Here is a 27,024-nt window from a genome sequence, read left to right as displayed (position 1 = left end):
GAGTATGTTGCCTCCAACTTTGTTCTTCTTTCTCAGACTTTCTTTGGGTATTCAGGGGTTTTTTGGTTTAGAATGGTTTAGTCTATTTCTATGAAAAAAAATGCCATAGAATTTTGGTAGTGATTATACTGAATATGTAGATTGCTTTGTCTAGAATGGATGTTTTAACAATATTAATTCTAATAATTCATGAGCCTTCAATACCTTCCCGTATTTGTGTACAAAATATCCCCAAACCAATGTAGTCTTCAATGCTGGCTTTCTAATTACTGCACTTGTCTTCCCCAAATTACAAAATTCACTTTTTGAATTTTGTTACTCCTTTAGTCAGAAAATTTCAGTGGTTTCAAGCCCTTCCCAAGATGACAGCAGGCTTAACTTACATTGAAGACCTTATATTTGGACCTGAGCCCAACTTTCACCTTCATTACTTAACATTCACTAAGGAGAATTTCCTAGGTCACTGAAGACCCCCGTTGTCCTCCACCAGCATGGCCCAATAGGGCCATTGTCTCTGCTCATTGTCTCCACCTGCTCTGAAATTCAATTTCCAGTTTAATGTCCCTAAAAGTCAACTCCAGTCAAGTCACTTCCCTACTTTGGAACACATTTTTACATTCTATTGCCTAATGATATAATTACAGATTCTCCTTGGCAACTCCATCTCCCTAACTCAGTAGTCCTTTCTTTTCACATGGTTCACAGAACACTTAACTCCTGTAAGTTAAGTTTCACTTTTTCTGCTGTAATCTTCAAGGAACAAAGCAGACACACTCAGGGGTACATAGGATTTCCTACTGGAATAATTGTAACATAATTAGTACCTCTATAGTGATTACAATGTACCAAGTATTTTTTTTAGCACTTTTAAAAGTATGAATTCATTGAATCTACCTAACAATCCCATGAGATAGCTATGATTATGGTTCCATTTTACAGATGAAGGAACTGAAGTGCAGAAAGAGTAAGCAGTTTTCCCAAGGTTGCATGGTTAATAAATGGCAGGGCTAGAATTTAATCTCAGATAGTCTAGGTCTGCAGTCTATGTTCTTAAGTCCTCTGTCATGGCTGCCTCTCTCCTTGGATTTCTGCCACCCACCACCCCTTCCCCAACACTGGAAGCTGAGAATTATTGAGCCCAGTCATTTCTATCAAGGTTCAGAAAGATCCCGTTCTATTTTGAAAGTGTCTCAAATCAATCAAGCCTCCAATGACTGTTAAATTTCTGATCTCCTAGATCACCTTTCTCAAGTATCACTCATATTCTACTTATCATATATTCTCTTTGCTGTCATCAAACTGTGTGATATACGGTATATCACACCTCTCTAACTAGGTTGAAAAATGTCCAACAAACTCATAATGGATGCTGCAACTTGCTCTTCTGATTTCCCAATTTTGTTTATAGTCCCCAATTTAAATTGGAAGCCACTTCTGTCTCCTTCCTCTCGCCTAATCCATATTCACAGACAATTCACTTCTAAGTTTGGGTTCTTTGTGAGTCCCTAATACCACTGCTAATCTTCTCCACCTTTCTGTCTATACGGTGAGAGATATCTCCTCTGTTCATTGGCACAGGGTGAACCAGCAATGTGTTCATGGTTGTCATGTTGTTTGGGATTCTCACTACCCTTCTCCAGCTAGCATAGGAGTCTTGCATGTGGTCCTCTGAACTGGAGTCTTTGACCCGAGGTTTCCATTGCCAGTTTCATGTGTCGGGAGAAGAGCCTCTGTCCTGCTCCTGCTGACTACCCTTCTTTCTCCCTTCAGCATTGTCTGCTAATACGAGAACTTGTTCCTTAAGTGGTATCAAAAAGTCTGCTTAGCACACCGTTGACTTGTCCTTCTGACTTCATCTCCCATTATTCCACTACTTACATTATACCTCCTGAACCAACAGACCAAGAGCTACTCCCATAAAACATTGTTTTTTCTACCTCTGTACTCTTTCTTTTGCAATTGATTTCACTAGAAGTGCTGTTCCACTCTGCCTTTCATCTTCATATTGAGACACATTCGCATTACCTTTCTTCTTATTCTGTTTTCTCCCTTTTTTAGACTGGGAATAATTCGATGAATCTCTCATTTAGCCTTCTATTTGGCTACCAGCATCATTTGCTTTATTAAATTTGAAAATTTCTGATAACAGAAAATGGGTCTTACACAACTCAGTAATTCTTGTAGCATCAGCAATGTCTTCCATAGATCGGACATTAAGTGAATATATGTTGGGTTAAAATGACTGCTAATCCCCACTCCATTCTATGCAGAAAATGTGAGTCATTGTTCTCATGCAGTCTTACCCATCTTTTTGCAAATGACAGAAATCAGAGGCTAGGATTAGTTAAGAAAAATGCCTTCTGAGTTCTAGGCTGCAGGAAAGATATATTGAAATTAAGTAACTCCTGGTGCCACCCTTAAAATTCCCCATATCTGGACTCAATATTTTTCTATTTTCTATGCATTTACTTTAGCAATCCATCTCATTGTTTAGCACTAATATCTAACATCTCTGAAGGTTAGTTTCCTTTCGTGTAAAACCAGGGTAATAATAACTGTAAGATGGTTGTGGAGATTAAAGAAACTGTACATCAAAAATGATAATATACTGTTTCTTAAAATTAACTGTCAAGTACAGTATGGGCTGAAAGTGTGTTTAGTGTCTTCCTCCTCCCATGGGCAGCCACGGCCCCCTTATTGACGGGGCCTGGGATCTGAGATGGGAGTCATCTGCCGGAGTGGGCTGGGCACAGTGCAGAGTCCCTACAGTCCTCTGGGAAGCGACGTATTCAGGGGGCAGCTACACTTAAACCACTGACCCTCAGGGAGCAAGGAGCCTCTGAGATGGACAGTTGCTCACTCTCTTGTAAAAAGAAAAGATTGCTAAGTGTTAGCAGGGTAAAACGCTGCCATGATCCAGAATTCTGCCTATGGTGACCAGAAGGACTGAAATCACATTCAGAAGGAGCAATGTTCTGACTGCGAGCATGGATCCGCAGTGATGTCTCTGTGATCCTCATAAAATGTTCCCCTGACTTTCCTCCCATGCCACCCTCTCCCCATGTGAGATCATGGCCCTAGGGGGAACTGTGCCTAGACTCTGAGCAGAGCTGAGCCCGCAGGTGTTGAATGAGGCTCCAGCTGGCTGCATGGAAGGACGGCAGAGTCTGGGAAGCAGGCAAGGTCCGAAGAAAACTTCTCTGCCCTTTGTATTCACCCGCACAATCTCTAAAGCCATCATTGTCTTAAAAGCCGCAAAAAAAATCACTAAGAGATGAGAAAACATTGAATGAACAGTACACAACAGTGTAAACCCTACTGTTAATTTTCAGGGAGCATTATAGATTCAAATTTGCTTGAATTCAACCTTCCATCCTTCTTCCTGTCTTATTACTTTGTGATTTTTTTCTTTCTCCAGTGTCTCTCTCTACTTTTGTGCGTGGTAGCCTCCGTTAAGCACGGTTTCTAGTTTCAAGGCTTTTAAATATATATTGTTACATTTTCTTAACCCTTTGTTCTTAAACAAAGGAAGGAAGTCAGTCTCGATCAATGACAAGCTGTAAAAATAAGCCCTTTTTAAGGAAATGAAGTTTTATTACTCTTAGGGATGTACCGAAACTACTGGGAGCAGTAACAGCTACAGTCCTTTGGAAATGGATGGCTGCCTGAACTTCTGCATCCACATATATTGCAGATTTACTGTTAGAAATAATATACGTACTTGCTTTTTCCCCTAAAGACCTTTACTCTTTAAATAGGCTGACATTTACTTCTTTACAATTAGCAAACACTTTTTTTTGTTTGAACATTGAGGATATTAAAATATAAATGCAAATCTTTGTTGTTTAAACCTTAACGTTAATGAGGTCAAGGCCACGCAATAAATCTTTCTGTCTGCCGATTGTCCCTGTTGCGTGGCCATAAGTGTGTGAATGACTGGCTCAGGATGTAAGAAGCATTAGGGGAGAGGATGGGGAAGAATCCGTCCAGGGTGCCTCCGTATAATTGGAAAATGGCCTTGTCTTCTTCATCACAGCCATGGCTCTGTGGTTAGTAGTTTCGTTTTCCTTTGTGAGCATCAGTTACCTTAGAATTCTGATGATAATATTAGCACCGTCATGGTTACTTTAATCATTTATTTATTTGATATTTCAACTTTCTGCCATGTAGCTGTGCCGCTGACAATGAGGCGAGCATGTTCTGTTTTCAGTGGCTTTTCTCACTGTGTATGTCCTACTCGTTAAGGCTAATAATAAGGTGTGAGCACATGCAATGGCATGTGAACTCTGAAGGAAAAGTAATGATGCATTTCATGAGATGAGTGATTTTTACTAACTTCTCATTCCAACTCAAAGAGTGCTTTACCCCCTTGATTAAAATGTATTTCTCAATTAAATTAAAATGCAAATATAGACAGGCTGTGTTTATGGTTATAAGAGAGTTATTTAAAGAAGGTTTTAATTCAACCTGCTGATAATATTTCACATGGGAACTGCTGGTTTTATTGTTGGCTTAGTACTGCCATGTTCCATTTTCAAGATTACTTATAAGTGCTATGGAAACCTAATCAGACTGCCACATTTGATCGGTTTTTGCCCTCTCTTCTCTAGGGTGTTAAAGTGGACTGCTTTCCTATATAACCTTTGTAAATTCTGTCAGTGGTGTAGAAATATTGGTACTAAAACTTTAGAACCCCTTAAAATTCAGTATGAAAACTTTGCTATTTGTTTTAAATAAATATTGTATTGCACAGAATTGAATCAACTTATATTTAGGAGAACCATATTCTATACGTTATCATGAAAGTAGAGATCTGTAAAAGTACTTCAAGAAACCATTAGTTAATTTATACTGGAAATAGATAGAAAATATTTGTATTAGAAAATGCATCTAGTGCTATCGATTTTATTATGATTTTTTCAGTATTTTTTAGAAGTACAGTATTCTATCACTTCTCCATTGACTAAAATAATTTTGACTACTTTGTAGTTTGATCCTATTCTTTTTTTGTTATTTTTAGAGATCTCAGTGAAAACCAAATTCAGGCAATTCCAAGGAAGGCTTTCCGTGGAGCAGTTGACATTAAAAATCTGTAAGTATATTTTTTAAATGTATACTGTCTTTTTAAAGCTATCCAATTTTAAAGTTGAATTTATATTAAAGAAATTATAATAAAAAGTGGTAAGAGCCGTGTGCATCCTTATGCTTGATTAGGAGAGCTTGTAACAGTAAGGTCTACATTGTTTTCATGAGCTGTCTTGAAGGGATTCTCATTTAGAAGGTGTCTTGAATCTGAACTTGTTATCAAATTCATTCTTCAAACCTTGTGATTAATCTTGTTAAATCAAAGGAATTGATTTGATAAAAAGGTAGGTTCAATGTATTTTCTGCCTTTTACTGTCAGCTTATTTCAAGAACTTCCTTTTCAGTTGTTATTGGTGCTTATTAGATATGCAGAATCTGAACTATGTTTCCTGAAAGAGTAGATGATATTTTTTTGTTAAAGGTACCTGTAGCCTAGAGCCATAGATTTTTAAAAAGGCTTTAGCTCACCATTTTCACTAAATCCAAACAATGTGAGAGTGAGAAAATTATTCCTTTCCTTTTGTGTGAATATTTTTCTTCTATTTTCTTCATATATTTATGAAAAATAAATGTATAATATTATTCAAAAAAAAGAAAGAAGAAAAAGAAAACTTTGTGTATTTTTCCTTGATAAACCTTTGATCTGTAGTCTTGTGTAGAAGCGTTTATTGTCAGTGAGGTAGTTCTGAAAGTACGTATCAGATTTAAAATCTCAGTGACAATACTAACATTGTTGGTATATTTTATATAAATTCTAAGTATTATCCTTTGAAAATGATGGGCTTTGGTTGACTGTGAAAGCTAGAACATAAACTGTTTTCCTTATCCTTTACATTAGTTTGAAGTGGGGGGGGTAAAGCTCCCTAGTGCTCAGATTAACTATCAAGAATTCGATAATTTTTAGCAGTAAACAGGGCAGGGACTTGGTGAAGAATTAACTTACATTCAGAATTCGCCACGGTAGGGTCCAACATTATTTTTTTCAGTAGCAAAAGTGAGACAGATGTTTCCCCTCATCAAAGAGGACAACTGTTTACAAAAGCTACTAGGTTTGGCCCTTGTGTCTTCTTTTTCATACAAATGGTTTTTGTTTTAAATTTGTGCTTTCTCAAGGTACAAGTAAAGAGAAAAGACAGGCTTCGAGATGTGGCTGTGTAGAGCCATTAAAATCTGGCCCTAGGTTATTATGAGTGTGTACATACTCAGAGGAATTTATGTGCCTTCTTTTTGTCTTCTTCAGCTAGAGCTTAGGGGAGTCTTCGGGTAGGTTCTGAGAGGCACAGTGTTCCAAACTGCCCCTGCAGACCGTGTTTGATTGGAACAAACACTACGAGGGTCCTAGGTAGCACCTACTTGGGTCACCAATCTTTCACCATAAAAGGAGAGTACCGGCTACAGTTGACCACCCTTTGGGAATGCATTTACAATCTAACCGCAGCATTATCACTAAATCCTTCAAACAGGTGGCTTTTACTTCGTAGGAAAGATATGCAGGGAATTTAAGTCTATAAGTAATCCTTCTGCTGAATTTAAGGATGCATTTGAGAACAGGATACCAGTCATGGTGACATTCTTCCTTATGCTCTCTTCATTTAACCTTAAAAAAATGGGATTTATAAGTTCAGAGATTAAAAAAAAAAGTGAGATGCCAGCCAGTGTACTGAAAGGAATGCATTATTGACTTAGCAGGATTTTTAAAAATCTTTTCCCCACATGCATTATTTCATCCCCAAAGTTTAAGGCAGTTATTATGTATACAGTGAGATGAGGTTCAGGCTGGAATCTTAGAATCTTTGGCTATTTATTGGATTTGTAGCTCTGATAAGCCAGTAAACTTCACTGAGCCTTCGTTTTCACTTTCAGAAAATGAGGATAATAATTGCTTGGGTTTGTTGTGAGTATTAGGAAAAGAAGATACATAAAGAATTTAAAACAGTAAAATGCTATGAAATTTGAGTGCATTTCATTCTGTAGGGATTCACTAACCAACTGCTGAACGTTAGCTCTAGAAAAGGTAAGAAGACAGAAAAGCAGGATGTAAAGTAATTTGCAGTTTAGGAATGGAGAAGGAAGACCCATGTCTATTAAGGGTCATTCGGACATGGAGCTACAAAGTGGAAAGAGAAAATATGTCAGGAAGTACTGAGTGAATAACACAAGACCCTGACACTACATACTATATTGGTATTTGTCCTGTGGAAAGAAAGAGGTAAAAGAGGATCACTTGAACTTATCATGGAGTTCTGTAGGAAAGAGTTCCTAGGAGGAAATAGAAGGGAATCTTCTTGTATTGAGGAAGTAAGAGTCCATTAAAGAGGCTGAACAAAGATAGAATTCATTCCCAGTATTTTACTGCTTTCCGGGGAACAATGGGAGAGACCATTAGAGCAACATTGAAATACCACAGTGCATTTCTCGGTTTATTTAATTTATTAGGATCATAGCTACAACTTTTTTATTTAAATTTTACTGTGAAAAGGCATTTTTCTGTAATTAAAAAATAGTTCATGCCCTGACTGTTGTGGCTGAATGGGTTGGGCATTACCCTGCAAACCCAAAGGTGGCTGGTTTGATTCCTGGTCTGGGCACATGCCTGGGTTGCGAGCCGATCAGTATTTCGCTCTTGCCTTGATGTTTCACTGCTTGTCTTTTTTCCTCCCTTCCCTCTCTATAAAAATAAACAAAGTCTTAAGAAATAAAAAATAGTCCAAATTATGTTGTTTAAAAACTGTCTAATTTTATGGACCATGGTATAGAATTTAGTTTTCTCACTGAAAGTGAAAAATATATCTGGAAGAATATATTTAATCTGAGGGTAAATTTTAACTCATATTGTTATTAAACTGGTATCTACAAGCCACCAAATAATAACTCAGTAGAAGTTCACAAATATTAGCATACTTAATATTTACTATAATATGTTCAGTGTGAGAAGGAGAGGTACAGTGCTTGGTCCAATTTACCTTCCAGTGGATGCATTTACAGTTTGGACAGTCCCGCATGGTGCCCTGAGGGCCAGTGTTCCCACCCTCCAGGGAGTAAAAGAGAAAAAAGAAGCCCAGACCGAAGGACTATGTGCTTGGGTTGCATCAAGATGATATTTTTGTACAGCACTAAAAGCCAGTCTGATGCACGGTAAGGGGGTTCTTGTATTTAGCACATTCAGACTTCATGCAAAGCAAATTCCAGTTATCAGAAGACTTCCATTGGAAGGACTTGCTCTAATCATGTGGATTAGCTAAATGTGCTCATGGCAGCATCCTGACAACATGAAATTGATGCTGTGTAAATTTTGCAAATTTGCAGATCTTATTTTCCTTCCTTCAGGAAAGCCACACAAAAATTATGCTAGGCAGATGGACATTTATCTTGTTCTTAATCATCTCCAGGGTGGACTTCCCGTAATTTTTTCTTCTCTCTATTAATTTCTTAACCAGATTAAAAATCTTTATATCTTATTTTGTGACCTAATTTTATCTGGCTGCAATTAAAACCACTTTCTTATTCCTGAAATTTTAGATGGTAAGATTCTAGAGTGGCAAGATTATATTAAAATATCAACTAAATTGTAGTGTTTATGATATTCACTGGCAGCACTTTTCCTAAGGATTTGCATCTGTGTTTTCAAACCTACCCAATCAAGTATAAATTAAAGTATTGATACCATATCATTACCAACTGATGCCTCACCAAAATGATAATCAATGTTTATACTACTTTTCTTTATAAACTTTGCATATATTTTATATATTTAACACTGATGCAGTAAAGCCTTTTCTGCCTTCTGACCAAATCCTGAACAAAGACATGTTACATTGTGCCAGTATATTTTTTTTAAAACAAGGATTTAGGAGGTATTTCCATTTAATTGAATAATTTAGGAGAATATTCAAATTAAACCTTCCTTTATTGCCGAGGCTTGCAAGCTTAATCTCTAAATGTGTACTTTATGAGTATAAAAATCCTCCAAAAGTCTCTTGTGTTTCTGAGAAACCATACTGAGTCATGGTTATCCCAGGATTTAAATTCAAAATATTAAAATATATGAACTTAAAAATAAAGTAGAGGGCAAGTTGTTATTCATATCACAAAAGCAAATTCCAATATACTTTACCATTAGCTTCTTTACTGAGCTCAAGATCGATACTTAAAATAATTAAATTCCAACAGCATTATTTTAGATATACTGTATAATATAAATCACACTTGCTTTTTTTCTAATTTCATTTTGCAGTACATCCTCAAATGTACTCCATGTTCCAGTCAAACTTTCCTTTTTATGGTTCATAAATAAATACAATCCTGTCCACTTACTTGCATTATCCCAAACCCATTAACCCTACCTCTGTTCTGAGCCTTACCATTCCTTTCCAGAAAACTGCCTGTTGGTAAAAAGTAGGTTAGGGAAAATATTATATTTATCCTTTTTTTTACATACATCTATTTATAGACAAAGCCTTAAATTTAAAGAGGATCTAGCTTTGTTCTCTTTCTCTTACTGTCTTGGTGTCATTTGAGAAAAAGATGTGCATGATCATGTCTTTTTAGGGAACAAATCACCCAATTTTGGTTGTGATGATTATTGGTAATGAGAAGATTCAGCCAGCAGGAGAGTTCATCTCTATGTTGTTGCTATGCATTTTCTATACAAATGCAATATTTACTTTACCTTTGTCACATAATTTTAGTCATAATTGCAAAATGTCTACAGTAATCAGCTGGTTTTTATGTTTACTTCTCAACATTTCTTGTCATACTTACAACTTATTTTATACTTACCATAAAATAAAATCCACTGATACTGAATTTAAGTTGTAACTCTTAGTGGCCCTGGCTTTTTCTACAGTGTTTTTAGTCAGATGACGCTGCAGACTTAGAAGGGAAGGCTGGTTCCTCACTCAAGGGGCCTGCTGTCCTCAGTGTCGGATTAAGTCCCACAGGTCTTCACTTGGACATAGAACTTCCAGAACAAACCTGTAAAGGTGACTCTTCATCTAGATAGATAGTAAATTAAGTTGAGTCTCATATTATGAGGACCAGAACTCCCCTTAACATCCAGAAGACTGTCTATGGACTTAAAAGGTAACCAGTGCTTGTCCTGATCCTTGAATGTAAAATAGGTCGGGAAGGTGCCAAAAGTACCTTGGGAACTGTCCGTGGTCCTGCAGTTTGCCTGGTTCATACCCTAAAACCACACTGAATTGTGGTAATCCCCAACAACAGCGGTCAAGTTCGCTACCAGTAACCTCTCCAGGTTTGCATTTTGCTTTAGTGCCTTGGCAGTTTTTTGTCAGTGATGGTGTTCTATCACGTAAAAATGAATCTATACAATCTTCATAAACACTTATCAGAATAAAATGAAACAAAACACAAGAACATTTGATTAATTGGGAATCCACATATGTACAAAATAGGAATTGGCATGATTTTGCTGGGGCTTCTGTGTTGTCCCTAAGACACGACAGATCTTAAGGTTTCTTGCTTCCCCAACACTGCATGCCTCACTTTGCTACCTCTGTTCTATTACAATTGCCTGCTAACTGAATTTTGGTCTGCAATTACGTTCCCAGTAGGTAATTTTTCACTCTTGTTTCCTGTATGACTGTCATCCCAGTTTTTCCTCCTTTGCCTCCTCTGTCTAGCTTAGTCCCCACTTAACAAAGCATTATTTTTTATCCCATCACTACCTGGTTCAAAATCATTCTGTTTTTTAAAAAAACGTTTTGGTATAAATACTGTGGCAAAGAATGTAGAATATTGCCATAGTTCTACAGGGTCTGCAGCAACATTGACTTTTCCCTGAGACAGCAATAATTGTTATTAAATGTCATAGCATCTAGTCTCCTGAGCTACTCTGACTGGTCATAATGTTCTGACTTCACCCAGTTTCTTAGCCCCCGTCCCACTTAACCTGCACACAAGACCTTTGCTCAAGGCCACATGGCCTCTCTGAGAACATTGTAAATGTTGTAGAGCCTCTCCTTACAACTGTTCCTTCATCATTCCACTCTCCATCATAAGGAATACTGTTTTTATTTTTGCCTTTCTGGATTCTACCAATTTTTTAAGGACTGGAGTTTTTCCTACATTCACCCATGATTACTTTAGCCAGTGGTAATCTCTTTCTTCTGAATGTTTTTAGCATTTTTAATTTACTGGTTTCTTTCTTAACAATTGGCCCTCAGAGATTTAATTGAAGCACCCATTTGCAGAATGAATAGCTCCTGAATCAGTTACCCTAGCCATTTGTGTATTGAGTAGGGTATTCAGATATATGTAAATTTAAATTGAATCAAGATTTTACCAACCATTTACTACCTACTTTGAATAAGTTATTGAAATTTGTGAGCCTCATTTTCTCATTTATAAAATCAGGATGATAAAACTTACCTTTTAATAAAGGTGTAATGAGGACTAATGAGATGGCGTATATACAGGCTCTGCCAATTGCTACCCATTCAGTAAATGCCCTCATTGTACATCTGGTCCTGTCCAAAGCATGTTTGGCAACATTTGGTCTGTGCCAAGTGCTCCTTGATATTCAGTACTGATTGAAATGCACATGCTTAGAAAATGTCTCTGGGTTCAAATAACCCATAAAATTTATTTCTACTTTTACCTTATATAATTACTACATTAAAAACACTATCATGTTTAATTGGTTCAATAATTCCATTGTGGCTATAATAACCCTTCTTGCCTTGGTAGCCTACCTGGTAATAGCACATGGGTCTAGGTCAGTGATTTTCAACACGTGTGCCATGAGATTTAAAAAAATAAATAAATTGTTGTTCAAGTACAGTTTTCTGCCTTTTACTCCCATCCCAGCCCACCCCTCAGCCCTCCTCACCTCCCTCCCACTTCCACCCCCCGCCTTGTTTTCGTCCATGTGTCCTTTATACTTGTTCCTGCAAACCCTTTCCCTTTTCCCTACAAATTCCCTCCCTTCTTCTCTGGTCACTAATCAACAAAACAAACAAACAAGCAAAATATAACCAAAGACACTGAAATAGAGACCAAGCTGACATGAGATTTTTAAAACCTATTTAGTCAAGAGCTTTTCCCTTAGATTCTCAAATTTTAAAAAATGACAACAACCCACACAACAGTAGCTATCTGGTGGAAATGAATTTTTAAAATACCTATTTTATTGTCAGACTGGCAAAAAGTGTATATTTTGGTGTGCCTCAGAATTTTAGTGCCCATAATTAATTAGTTCAAGTGCCATGAGATGAAAAAGGTTGAAAATCGCTGGGTTGGGCACTTGGTTTGTCTTGGACCAAATGTCTCCATGAATATTTTGAACAGGACCAGATATTGATTAATCATAAGTGTATACAATTATAGTCAGTTTCACTTTCTACCACCCTTGATTATTTTGCTTAGAGTTACCAGTACATGGAAGTCAGCTTAGTTGTCTTTCATTCATTTTCTGTTACCATCACTCCTAAAGGTACCTTTTGCTTCCTCCCAATAAATTAACCATTGTATATAACTTTATACCATAGATTATTTCAATAAAAACCAAAATTCTGAATTCCTATGAGAAAAATAAAATATTGCTTGAAAGATTGCAAAATGTTAATTTCCCAAATAATGTAAATTATTTTACGTTTCTCAGACTCATTCTGATCTTGGTTACTTTCTTCACTAATATCCAGGTTAACATGGATGAGCTTTATGCTCAGGTCATTGACATCATCACTGCAACTTCTGTCTAGGGTATTTATTGATATGGCTCAGTTCGTATTACTTATGCTTCTATTCATTATAACTTAAATCTTAGACTACTGCTTAAGTGATCATTATTTGTGTAAGATTGGTGTGACGAGTCACCCTTATTGATGTGAATTTCATTCATGCAAGGGAAAAGATAGAACACATGATACCCATATCCTAGAGAGCATTTTTTCTTTTTCACCTATTTAATTTATATCTTTTATCTCCTTTGTTTCCACGTAGCAGGATTGTAGTATTCCCTCATAGTGATTGATCCTTATTACTTTGATGTATTTTAAGTCACTGGAATTTTTAAATTTTTAATCTTACAATAGTAATATATATTAAACTTATATTTCTTGTAGCTTAAAGAAAACTAGAAAACCTGTTCTTTTTTCCAGAGCATAATCATAAGAATTTTATTGAGACATGGGAGGTACCTGCCTGCCTTAGAGACTATTAAAATTTTTTTATGTTCAATATTGTTTCAGGGTAAAGAATAGTTTATTATGTTCTAATTCCTTCAGAAATCAATTAGTGATAAGATATTGTTTAGATGTCGAAACAAAATGTGAATTTTCTTTGGGTAAGGAAAAAACTGATTGAGGTTAATTTAGGAAGGGGAATTTTATATGTCTAACTCAGACATTATGTGATATTCAAGCTTTAAAAAATTAAAAAAGGAAATCCATGGCAAAAAAGTTAAGAGTAACCAAACCCAATGTATCCAACTATCTCCCAGGATGCCAAGTTTGCAATATTTTCACTTTTTGTCATTTAATATATCTATTTTAAAATTTTATATTCAGCAACATTACATATTGTCTCTCCTACCTAGAATTTATCAAAATCTGAAACTAGGCTGAATTATTTTTAGAGTTAAAATCAGATCAGTTCTAGAAATTTCTTGTTTGTGAGGCAGAGAGAGTTACGTCTCTAAATAAAAACAGCACATTGTCTAAGACAAAATTTGGCAGTACCAGGAAAAATTAAAACAGTCATCTAGAGTTATTTTAAAGCATCAGAAGAGTAGCTCTCACTGAGAACAGAATTATAGAAGGTTAATGCCGAGAGAGATCCTGAAGATTCTCTAATCCTTTTAATATTGTGTATCATGAAATTAAAAGTAAAGCAATTGCGTTGAAAGACCCTTACAAAGCAGAACAGAAAAGGATCAGATGGAGAGGGAATCAGGAATTTAAATAGAAGGAGGGGGACTGGAAATAGAAAAATATGGGGAAGACACAAAAGTTTGTGCTGAAATATGCCAGCTATAGTTCTGAAAGAAACTACTGATCATACTATCTATACCATTTTCTTCTTCTGCAAAAATAAGAGAAGTGGTAACTTGCTTCCTCCAGGGAAATGGTCTCTGGGCCAGGAAGGCATCCGAAAGCTGTACCTGAGCATCTAGGGCCACATCGACAAGTTCATACCATGTCTGGCTAAAGAGTTGTGGCATTACTTTTCAGAGAAGAGACAAAAAACAAAAACCAAGCAACCAACTTTCCTCTTACTAATTTTTTTAAATTTTTTTTTCTAATTTTTTAATTCAAAATAATTTCATGGCACAATTGGAAATCTCATCTCAACAAGGCAGCTTGTCTCTAAATGCATGCCTGAAAACAGACCCTCTTCTGTTTACAGAAAGCAGAAGTGCCCAGCGTTTGAGAGGTAGTGGAGAAGGAAGTGAGCAGGGCGAGAAAAACGAGGTGCAGAAAAATAGTCCAGAACCCCTGAAATAAATTACTCTCCTGCGTAGTTTTGACATTGTTTATCTTGAACCATATGCAGACAAATGGAGGTTTATGCAGAGAGATTTTCTCATGAGTAGTAATGCGGGCACCGCTCTTTCCATAAATACTTCTTTGAATAGAATGAAATCCACCAATTGATGAAAAAAACTGTTCATTTTGATTTTGATTGGCCTTTCATATGCCACTTTTTCATAAAGGAACTTTGTTCTCAGAAGATATGTGGACAGAGACATGATGGCATTCAGAAAACTTTTAAGGAAAACTCTGGGCTTTTGAGACCCAAGGAGTCGTAATGTTTTAGCCCCAGTAAAGGCTTAAATTTCTGCTAAGAATTAGAAGTGTGTAACCAGGAGCATTGCTTACGAGGGGTGAAATTACCAGAGTTTTCAGCAGTGTCTCAACTTCTGGGGAGACGGAAGGTAATCTGCCTTTCAGTTCTTGTAGGGCAAGATTTGCTTGAGTGCTTTCTGGCATGCTGGGGTCTCCCCTTTGGATCGTGTGCATGATTTAGACGAAGCTGTGTCAGCACTGATTTATACATTGACAGCTCAGGATATTAAGATACGGGCAAACATACAGCTCACCCTTTTACAGATTAACCTGGCGACTGCATTAGGCAAATTTGATAGCATTAAAAGATTTTGCCAATTTGTCTGGAAACAATTTCTCTTTTGTAGTGTGTCAAGGGTAACACTTCATGCCATTGTACTAATTTAAATGGCTTTGATAAATTGTTCGAGAGGTTAGAGAATAGTAGTGTAGATATATATTTAGCACTTTAAAATAAAAGGTTATTAACGTAATTGTTAAATGAATTTAATCTGTAAAAATCAAAAGTGCTCAAGAATGTTAAGTGTTTTCTTGGAACCGCAGCAGCCGTACGTATTATATCATGAGGCTTTAAAGTCTTCTTAGAAAATAAAATGATACTTCTGCATAACTTCCCAAGAAGTAGAAATGCTTTAGGCCATTACAGTAGCATGGATGGTAGCTATTATTTGGGAAAAACCTTTTGTTTATGAAAGCAATAAAATTGCATCGTCTCTGAGGTTGACCCTTTTTCGTATTGCATGTCCCAGATGGAAACATTTGCACGACATCAAGGGAGTCTCCTGTCTGACTGTGTGCCCTAGAGACCTTCCTCAAAATGAGGTGTGTTATTTCATGGGACGTTTGCTAGGTACAGTCCTTTCTAAAGTAAGGAATTCAAAGAGGCCCCTCTGGATTAAATCATTGTACCCTTCCTCAGTAGTTTTATGAGAGAAACAGCTACTCTACGGGAATGTTTAGGCGGTTGTCTTAAGAATAGACCTCGGATATGAATTAGCGCTTTTGGTGAATTCTAGACTGGAAACAAGGACAAGATTCAGGTGCATTGTGATCTCCGTCTTATCCCTGTACATCTTCCTCTAGAGCTGACAACTCATCTGATTATTTCATCAGACTTTCTGCTTCTGCCTCAAGTGAAGCATTAAAATACTTTTTCTTTACTGGCATAATAATATCACAAAGCACCAAGCTACTAGGTTTAAACGCTGCTTATAGGACTGATTGGATTTTAGTATTTAGCACTTTGTTTTATCCAAGCAAATTCCTTAGTGTAAATAAGGAAGTTTTAATTCCAAAAACAGGAAGCAAGAAAAAGCAGGCTTAACCAAGTTCAGAGCAGCCTTTTTTTAAAAAAATAAAATATTTGAATTTTAACAAATGAGTACTTAAACTACAAAAGATTTTTTTGTTTGAATTTTGGGTTATTTAGAAAGAACTGTTACAGCTTGGAAACTTTTTACTGTAGATGTAGGTATCATTTTAATGATGATGCTACAGTGTATGCTTTGTAGTGTTTGGGGCTGAAATTTAGCACCTTTCAGAAAAGCGAAAATTTTCATTGATTTCCTAATACTTTAAAGCCTTATTTCCTGGAGAGTAGTGTATAATACGGGAAGTTCCTTAAGTGAAAAGTGTGCCATTTGTACAGTGCAGAGAATTCTCAAACAATGATAAACAGTGCAAATTATGGAAATAGTGAAGCTGAAAATAGAACAACTGTTAGCTTTCTACAGTGTATTCCTGGTTGGGACTAGCAGGGAGATATATGGGACCTCATTTCTCTTCCTTGATTTGGAGTTCTCGAAGGAAAACTGCTTTTAAAAGAAGAAAACCTAAAAGTAGTCTTGCTCTTTCTTGCCAAGGATAGTGAAATTAACATGCAGCTGGGCTTCTCTGATAAATGGATTCTGTTAGGTCACTGAGGGGGTGCATGTGACATTAAGTGATTTACAGTCCTTTACCTTAATGAAATTGTTTCAGCAAGATGACGCTGAAAGCTCTTAATGGATAGCTTTTCTTGATGTAATGAAATTGCATTCCTATGGCATTTAATATAAGGTGCAGTTATTATTTACAGGAGCTTTCCAAGGGCTGCTATTTGCACAGACAGTTCAGAACAAAAAGAGATTTCAGTGGCGGCTCCCAGGCCAGAATGGCTCGTGACATTCTCCAGCAGACGAGTGTATTTGTGAGAGCATTTCAGGTCGTGCAGCCAGGGCTTCACAGACCCTTCAGGAGACTTCCTTCCCCGTAACCCTGCAAGGCTTCATTCAGCCTTTTACATCTATTCTTCTCATCTGTTTCCCAGGCAGCTGGATTACAACCACATCAGCTGTATAGAAGATGGGGCATTTCGGGCTCTCCGGGACCTGGAAGTGCTGTAAGTATCTCTTAATTCTCTCACTCCTTGCTGGAGCTTTGTGTCTGGGGAGTGCTCATGTGGGAGCTTTTCTGCTAGCTGAAAACATAGTGTCCCTGTGGTCTCCCGAAGAGATGCCTTAACTCATGGTGAAAACAAGGAAGAGTCCAAATGTGCGTGCAGAACCTCGTGTATCGTATCTGTAGGTTTAGATAACACTGTCTGTTTAAGAAGGGCACTCAAATGTTTACACATAATGGCCTTGAAGTGTTTCTTCTTATAATAAAGGAGTCTCATTTACAGAGTTTGTGAGAATTCCTGGAATTGCTAAACGTTAGAGTAACATGAGTTGTATAGGAAAAATCACAACAACAAAAAATAAACCTCTGAGTAGCTGGTATGTTGAGATGGTTTGCAGTTGCTATGGAATAGAAGGACTTTTTCTCATTTTAAACCAGGTAACTTGACATCGATTTCGTAAGGCCATTTTGAAGTCGATGGTCTAGTTTTAATGAGCCGCCCATCGGGCCCGTGGAAGTCCTCATTACTGACTTAGTAAAGCACTCTACAGTGGTTTGGTTTGTATTGGCATCTTCTGCCTTTCCTTCCTGGGCAGACATGACTGACAAAATGGGTTAGAGACAACTGAGTAACCTCTACACATCTTTGACTTGGTAACATAATTTAAATTATTAATTACAATACAAATAGTTTTAATGAAAACCAGAGTTCCTAAAAGCCAGTGAAGCCATCTGTACGTTGCTGGATTTTTTTTTCCAGCAGTTGGAGAGTAACATTTCCAGCTTTTAAAATATACTTGTACATTACTCCCCCTTATAAAATGTTTTTCTGTGCTCTAATTCATCCTTGACTCTGTCTATTCAGAAATCGAAAACTGAATTAAATGTGAAGAAGTTTTGAATGTTGAGTCCAGGTGGTAAAAGTTATCGGGAATCATGAAATCCTCCAGAAAAAAAGATTCCATTTGCTTTATAAATTCAGTTTGAGGAACAAGGTGCAATTCTGAAAAAAAAGTTTAATGTTTTAAGCAGAATGATGCATCTTAGCAATATTTTTATATGATTTTGATTTTGTGAGTAAATGAATAGAATCTCTAACTGTGTTATGTGATGTTATTATTTTCAAAGGCTTATGTAAGAATGAGTTTAGTGAGTAAACTCTGTTTTAAGGATACATGCTATTCGCTAACCACATGAGAAGTCCCCTTTGCTTCTGTTAACAACAGTCTAACTTTTTATATAGAATAAACATTCAAAGCGCTTATCATACATGTTTTAAGGCCACTTTTAAAATTGTGTTCCAGAGCCTGTTTTAACATATGAAGCTCACTGATGCAGAGTCAGATTAATTATGATACAACTATGATTTCAAGATATTAGTCTGATGTCAAGAATGTAGCCCATACCACTAAACTTTGTATGTGAAGAGACCACCACAAGTCTCATTTAATTCAATGGAGCTGATCGAGTCCAAAAATTCGACGCTAAATCAGTGCTCCAAACTAGAAAAAGGAATGATACCAATCATTTTGTGGAAATTTTGCTGAGTATTTTGGATAAATTAAAATTCCATAAAGTACTTTGTTATTAATAGTCTAAATATTTGATATGAAATAATTCATATTTAATATATTGAGCTTATGTTGAGTACTCTATAGAGAGAATATTAATACATTTACTTATATATTTACATATATTTGGAGAAATGGAGAGAGTGTATTTGACAGGGAAAACCTGCCATGTACCAAGCACTATGCAGGCATTAAAAACCTTTTACCCAAAAACACAATAACTATTTCTTTGCTTTGTTATAGACAAATATCATTGCTTTCAGAAGCAGCAAATTCATGAAATCATAGTCACCTCACTTATCTCGTATGTTGCATTAGCAAAATATCTAAAAAGTGACTTTAGAAAGACCCTACTGTCATAAACACACCAAAGAGTGATAAACAGTTTATGGTCCATGGATTTAAAATCAAAATCGAAACTGTTGAAAAACTTTTGAGGACCTAATATGTAGGTCTCAAAGAATTACATAATGATCAGACTTTGTCTGCTAAAAATAAATGCATAAGTAAAATTAGCACATGCTATTAGAAAATATGGATTTCTTTCAAAGTAATTTAAATATTTTATAGAAAGAGTTTATAAAGTCAAGCACATATTCTTTTAAAATATGTTAATTTTTAAATTTTTATAATTTATATAACCTTTAAAGAAACTAACTGATGAAAAATTTAAGGAAAAATTAGATGAAGTACTGAAAACATTGAAATTTATTAAGCCCAAATATCTTGTTATGCAAATCAGAAATTCACCTATTATAAACATTTGGTCAGGAGCTTTTTTATAGAGTTAACTTCTGAAGGGTTTTAGAAACAAAGTTCTCTGTTTTGCTTATTGCACCAATCATAACTGTCTTAGTTTATATTATTTCATTATGTGGAAATAATGAAGGAACATTAATTTGCATATTACCTTAAATTTCAGATTCCCAGTGATTTAGATTTTTAAAAATTTTAATTCCATGAACCATTTATGAACGTATGTATATACTGAGGCCAAACAAAAGATGAGAATAATGATCCAGGGCCACTGATGAAAATTTGTTAGATCAGGAGACATATTAGGTAGAGCAAGTAAAGTTCCGGAAGGTAAAGTTGAGGTAGGTGGAAGCAGGCAGGCAGTTTATCCCTTGTATGTTTTTGGCCTTGTTGGGGAATTCTGGTTGATAGGAATTAGAACTTTTCTTTTTTCTAAATATAAAGATACCATGTCAAAAATGACATTGTAAATTAAATCTAGATCAATGTTTTCTCTTTTTGTTTTTTCAGATGCTACAATCAGAAATAAAATATATCTCTTGAGTTACTAGTTTTAGATAGTTTATTTTTCTTTTCCATAGAATGCACGCAGTTTAATATAATTGAAACATGGTGATTCGTATCCATTAAATATCAGACCAGATCCTATGCCTGGCACTAAGGGAATAAAATAAATAAATAAGTCAAAATCTAAATCCAAGAGGGCCTACGTCATTAGCAAGGCTAACGTTTTGCATTTGCATATCAAGATGTCCTTTGTACAAGAACACATTCTCATTACAGAGAGAAAAATCTGGCCATTGGACGCAGAAATAGACTTTTTCACGACCTTTATGTGAACACGTCATCATATTTAAGCAACACATATGTATTGTTAATTTTTTAAGTAACAATTTCATTGGTTCCACATATTGCTCCAGGTATCAGTATCAACATTGCTAGCATTGCTGGCATCAATAAAAAAGAAAAATTTTGATTTACCGTATTGAATAAAACTTGTTAAATTACTTCATTCCTCCATGAAAAATAAAACTGTCTCTGCTCTAAAACTTAAAAAAAATACTAAGGCGATTTTTTTCTTCACTTGCATTAAGCAAACTAGCATTTGCGAGAAGACTAGATTGGTAGCTATCAGCTTCAGCATTAAGTGATATTCTCTTTTGTGTGGAATCTGAAGAAATTATGGTTCCAAATGAATGTGTATCTGCTGCATTGAATTACATTAAATATATATTATCCTCAAAGTCGCATTTCAGTATGCTATGTCTTCTGAAAATTTTTGCTCTATATAGTCAGCATAAATTTTTAGGGTGGGTAAAGGGGTCACAGGAAAGCAAATCCCTTTGAGAAGTGAAACCTTTTAGTGCAAACATCAGGATATGTTTTAATGGCGTTTGGAAAAAAATATCTCATTTCACTTGTGTGCATGGAAAATGCTACAGGCGTTTAGACAACAGAAGCCATCCAATTCAGAGCTTTATAGGTCCTTCATAAAGTGATCTTTTTTTCCATGTGACTTCATTCAAATCGCTTGGATTAGTTCTTATATTACTCAATACACTGCAAAACTGGAGAGTAAAGCGAGTCAGTGCGCGTTCCAGACATGTAGCTCTAATGCCCCACTTGACCAAGAAGTGTCAGTTAATCTCTCGACCCTGAACACCCGCATCCCACCCTGAACAACTGAAGCCACGAGCTGGCCTAAGTCGGCCTCCCAAATGCCCATTGCTTAGCCCAAGTGGACTTGGCCCACAGACTTTGAAATATTGGAGTTGGTTGCCAGTATTTAAAAATTAAAAAGTAGGAGGATTGATCTTAAAATTTCCAACTCTAGCTTCTCTTGAGAAAATCGGAGTGTTTTGCAGCCTTCCACGATAGCAGCGCAATAGTCCGTTGGCACTGAGTTTAACACTACAGCAAAGAAGAGCCAGTTTTGCAGGGCTCTCCTCATTCCCAGTTGTCTGCTGCTCTTCTCCATCTCTCTTCTCCACAGTATTTTGGTATATCCAGCCTGCTCCTCTTATGTATGCTCCCTGCTTGGTTGCTATAGGCAAGAGAATTTGTGACTTCTAATTCAGATGCGTCTCCAACACCCAAGGTATCCACCTGAACTATTGATCCTGTATTTTCTGCCTCCTTCAGCAATTTGAGCTGCTCAGTCAATAGCCTGCTGTATCTTCTGTTGGCTAGAACCATGTTGCATCTCCATACCATACTCACACAAACTTGGGATGACGATCGTTGCATTTTTGTGTTGCAACCAGATGTCTCCAAAGGGAGAAAAAAAAAAATCCTCTTCTTATTCTCATTAGCTCTAAATTTTTGTAACTTGAGTAGTTCATCTCACCAGTTGGACTGGTTGCTATGTTCGTGTGAGTTTTATGCCGGATTTATTTTTTATATTTCATGTTGCCATAAAAGTAAGAGCCATTCAGGAAATATCAGATGAATGAATGATTAGAAGTAGCAGTAGAAATGGTAATAATGCAACAATGCTTGTTAGGAGAAAAGTAGGAAAAGTTTGGACCAAGCAAGAATCATGCTTACTTTCAGCACATCCCGGCTGACCACCTCGGATTTATTCCAGCTTCATGAAACCATGATCAGCACCACATAGCTTTTAAAAAGGGAGGCAGCGTGTGAGACTGCAAGTAAACACTTAGAATATGTTAAGCTTTTAATGTACTGCTACAGAATGTTACTCCATGCCCACCCAAGGCAAACACCATAGATATTGTTTTTACTACTGAATTCCAACACTGGCCGATATATACAGTAAATAATAATTAGCAGGACTCTGCCTCAGGACCTGAGAGAAGTGATGCTGTGCTATTGCTCTGAGGTTTCAGTTGGAGTTTGCAAATGTGTTCATTTACTCAGGCGCTAATTACACATGATACCCCTCCATGGACGTGTGACTACCTACTGTTTCCACTGTGATTGTCTTATGCTCATTATCATAAACACACATGCATGCATGTTCATGGTGTGTCAGGCAACACATAAATAGTAACAATGCTATGACCAAGGCCATAAATTTGTAGTGAATATTAGACAAAACTGAATGCATAGTGATATATTCAAGTACAAAACTTATTTATCATCTTGTTCTCTGAGCCATCTCTACCAGGTAGTTGTTTTATATAAACATAATCTCTAGATGCTTTCTTCATATTCACATATACAATGATTAATATATTCCATATCTAATATTTTAACTATTTTTTAATTCTACAGCACTCTCAACAATAACAACATTACCAGACTTTCTGTGGCAAGTTTCAACCATATGCCTAAACTTAGGACTTTGTAAGTAGCCACACTATATTATAAAGGTCAATCTAATCAATTAAGTGTTCCCCTTCAGTACTATTTTTAGTAAGCAAAGGACAGATAATTCATTATGGTGGAGATGAGGGAAACACCAGATTTACTAATGTTCTAAATATGGTATTTGAGTAAATTATTCTGAAAACTTGATAGCCGTCTTTTAAGTGTTATGTGTTCCGGGAAGTGTGGGGGAGGGAAGTTCACTCGGAGCCATTGTGGAGGTCAGATTTCATTAAGAAATGGGAGGCCCCTTGATTGGCTGTCAGAAATGATAAATGGTAAATCTTTATGATTTTATTACTGTATGTCAAGTGGCTCTAATAAAGCTAAACCAGCTCTCCAGCATTCTTTGTAACATAAAATTACAGCATCACCTTTTAGTGTTTCTATAATTAAGGTTGTGTCAGCATTTCTATTTAAAAATACATTTTCAGGGTTGCAGATGGACATTAAAATATTTTAGGGGAATAAAATGGCTCTCTAATAAAATATTTTAATGGCTATATGTTTTTTCTCATGGAGAAAAATTAATCGTTAAAGTCCTGTGTGGGGATATTTATTTACAGCATTTTTGGAGATAAATCTCATTTGAACTCAGTTTCAGAATTAGCTTGACCTAAAAAACTGTATTATATACAGTGTGTGAGAAATAGTGAGAAATGTAGCCAAAGCATTGTGCTTATTGAAACAGTATGTTTTTAAGTAGGATGCATGTATTTATTGGGTTTTCAAAATATTTTTATTTCATAACAGCTGATAATTAGATATATTACATTATTTCTCCTCTTAAAAAATCTATTGAATTGCTGGATATTAAATAATTAGGCAATACAAATTTTAATGTCATTTTTTCACATGTCTGTAATAGTCTATCTGCCTGTAATAGTCTATGATTATAATTTTTTTAGAATATGATTTAGTAAAATAAAAGAATTCTAAAAGTATGTAGACATAACTAAATTTTGTTTTCTTGGGGGCTATCAGATTGGATAATCTGACCAAATTAAGAGCTCAGTTCACTCAAGCTATGTTTAATGAAATTGGTTTCTCATTAAATGCAGTTAATTTTTTTCTAAAAAATTGATCAAGCCTTTGTTCTTTGCAAAACAAAGCCACTAAGACTGTAAAATCATTTAGCGCCTGCATTTTTGATAGTGCAGATAGAAATCTGCATAGATTCTCACATAGAAATACCCCACCATTTCTCTTACTAATCTGGTTTTTACATTTTTCTTTTCTGATATCTCTGGTGCGCATGTAACTGAATCACTGTCAGGTGCTTGGTTCCGATGGGAATATTTAGAGAACAATGACATGAAATGTGCTCTGTGGCTTCCAAAGATGCCCCTCTGTCTGCCAATGCATACTGAGCCGGAGGTCACCCAACTTTCCCAAAACGTAGCTTTTTGTTCTGTGTCTTGCCACCTAGTTTTGATGCAAGACTGTTCCACAGCTACAAGCCCAAGGAGATTGTCACAGAGTCACCTAACTTTAAATTCCCTTGCTCTGGTTGTTTCATTATTCTATATTATCACTGCTACTTCAAAATTCCATTTTTATGGTACAATTATCTTTCTGGACTGAGTTCCCTGTTTTAATATCCATTACTGTTATTGGGTTAGAATTGAGCACATCAGCTAAAAGGGGCTAAAATGGTATTACAGTGTCATAGGTGATTCTGGGAATGATGCTTTGATTTATAGCCTTGGAGGTCCTTTTCTTTAGTTTGAGAAAACATAAAAGCCAGTTTGAAGTCATTTGCCTAATTTAGTGGATACATTTGTCTGATGTTTTATTAATGGAGGAGTGCTATTTGCCTCTTGGATGGTTTCCACGATCTGGTGTGGATTCCTGCCAACAGAGAAGGGGCCCACTTCATTCCTTCACTCCTGGCCATTTATAGTTTTCAATTCCAATTTCTACTCTTTGAGGATAGGTCCCCAAGAGCCAAAACTGCAGATCCCTTTTTCTGATATTACACAAAAAAAAGGAAATCAGAATAGGGATCTGAAAGAAGTGTTTTATTAGAATTATTGTGTTTATTAGAATTAGAAGTGTTTTATCTAGAATTATTATTATCTTGTTGAGCAAAAAATGAAAGTGACCCTCTCTGAAAAGATTTTGCAAGCATTTTCCGCAGAGACTCATATTGAGAGGACTAACTAATAATTCAAACCAGGAGTATGACTGACTTTTATTGACGGGCCTTCTCGGCCTAGTCCATGCTTTACCTGACATTTCCCACTCCCTATTGGCTGTCAGTATGTCTGGACTGCAGAGCAAATCGCCTCGAACTTCCTGTTGTTCTTTACCCTTTTGAATGAACATAGTCCCAAAAGTTTCACAGCCATGTTGCAGGTTCTGTGGAATTTGCTCAGCTCACAGATAAAAGACTAGAAACTCGATTCTGTGCTTGTAAACCAGTTTAATTTTTAGACAAATAATTCAATCGAAAGTTGCTAAGCTTTATCTAATTATATGTTAAGAAATAAAGCTTTTTATTATTGCTAAAGCATTTCCCAAGTTTTGAAATAACTATTTCTGGGGGGTTTTTTTGCTTTAAACTTCTTGCCTTTCATTTAGTCGCCTGCATTCCAACAACCTGTACTGTGACTGCCACCTGGCCTGGCTCTCCGACTGGCTGCGTCAGAGGCCTCGTGTGGGCCTCTACACCCAGTGCATGGGCCCGTCCCACCTGCGGGGCCATAATGTAGCCGAGGTTCAGAAACGAGAATTTGTCTGCAGTGGTAAGGGAAAGAGAAACTTGATGTTGTTTGATTTTATGCTGTGTTTAAGGAAACTGTGAAAAATGCACGCTTTAAGGGGGTCAGTGTTTCTCACTAACGTGTGCAATTGTGTACTAATCACTCTATGGAAATCCTCTGTTTTAGTGATGATAATAATATGTTCTAAGACATTTGTGCACGGTTCGTAATTACTGATTATTTATATCCAAGGTATGATGAAAGACTTTTCAGGTTTCACTCCAGGGGAAATATAGGAAATCCCTAGATTTTAGGTCTATTTGCTACTCATTATTTTCCCTTTAAGTAATCATTTAAATCTACTTTTATGTTAACAACTGGAAATATGACTAATTAATCCTGGATCTCTGCTGGGAAATTCAAAAAGTAACTCCACGATAGCTGTAGAGTGACAGAATGTTTTCTGTGTATACATATATACTACGGGTTCAGTTCTACCTAAAAGAGATAAATGGCCAGCCTTAGTAACAAAAATCTGAAAACAAAAATAAGACATGGGCTGTTTAAAACATCAGCAGATACCAGTTATTTAATTCTTTATATGCGCTTCAGCACCAGTCGAAGTATTTCAAACATATTTACCTCATTATACCTTACTCATAACAACTGTAGGGAAATGTAATATGATGAGAAAATGGAATACTTTGAGCCAATCCATGGATAGATAGATATATATGCTGTGTTTATAAAATTATATGTTAATATTATTTTGATCCATATTAAGATATAATTTCCTTTATAAATATAGGGCTGGTTCTGCCTTAGGAGTGACTGTCCAAAATACAATAAAAGACACTTTAATAATATATGTAGTGCCTTATAAATAGGTAACCATTTCTTAAAGGAGTGAGAAGCTGTGCTAGTATAGGTTTCTAAGTGATTGTCACCTTTTAGTCCTTTTTTATGTATTTTCCCACATTTTTTATAACTCAAATAAAATTTTCTGGTAATGTCATGGAATGTTCTCAATAGGCTTGATTGCTTTTTCTTTAAAACAACTCAATAATGAAATGACTAACAATTTGTTACTAACTACGTTTTTTTCTCTTCGCTTTCCCTTCCTGTTTTCTAGATGAGCCAGAAGGCAAGTTCACGTTTCTCTTGTAGACTGTTTTTGTCCAGTCTGAGGGCTTGTTCAGAGGTCCCTTCCCTGCAGGGCGGGGAGGCCTTCCCCGGCTCCAGTGGCCACCTGTGTGCACGCGCCTGTTTGCTAAGTGTCTCTGACACTACTCTGCATCTTTTGAGCAGTAAAATCTCATTTCAAAATAGTTGCGTTCCAGATAAAGAGCAATAAAATTATCTGCAGGAAACGAAGACTTATGCTAATATTTT

The 27,024-nt window shown here is 36.2% G+C and overlaps 1 protein-coding gene across 4 annotated transcripts in view; it reads left to right on the top strand.

Annotated features, from left to right (window-relative positions):
- SLIT2 (slit guidance ligand 2) overlaps positions 1 to 27,024 on the top strand; it is a 318,505-nt gene that overhangs the window by 180,569 nt on the left and 110,912 nt on the right. For all 4 annotated transcript variants that reach the window (XM_037140744.2, XM_053672435.1, XM_037140742.2 and 1 more), the window contains exons 5-8: positions 5,021 to 5,092; positions 17,200 to 17,271; positions 22,835 to 22,906; positions 25,511 to 25,674. In XM_037140744.2, the coding sequence (XP_036996639.1) occupies positions 5,021 to 5,092; positions 17,200 to 17,271; positions 22,835 to 22,906; positions 25,511 to 25,674 (380 nt within the window). The remainder of the gene's footprint in view (positions 1 to 5,020; positions 5,093 to 17,199; positions 17,272 to 22,834; positions 22,907 to 25,510; positions 25,675 to 27,024) is intronic.

Source organism: Artibeus jamaicensis, unplaced genomic scaffold (assembly GCF_021234435.1).
Source record: "Artibeus jamaicensis isolate MK-2021 breed Jamaican fruit bat unplaced genomic scaffold, CSHL_Jam_final contig_76, whole genome shotgun sequence".
NCBI lineage: Eukaryota > Metazoa > Chordata > Mammalia > Chiroptera > Phyllostomidae > Artibeus > Artibeus jamaicensis.
The sequence above is the reverse complement of the archived record's forward strand: the minus strand, read 5'-3'. Positions and strand labels throughout refer to the sequence as shown.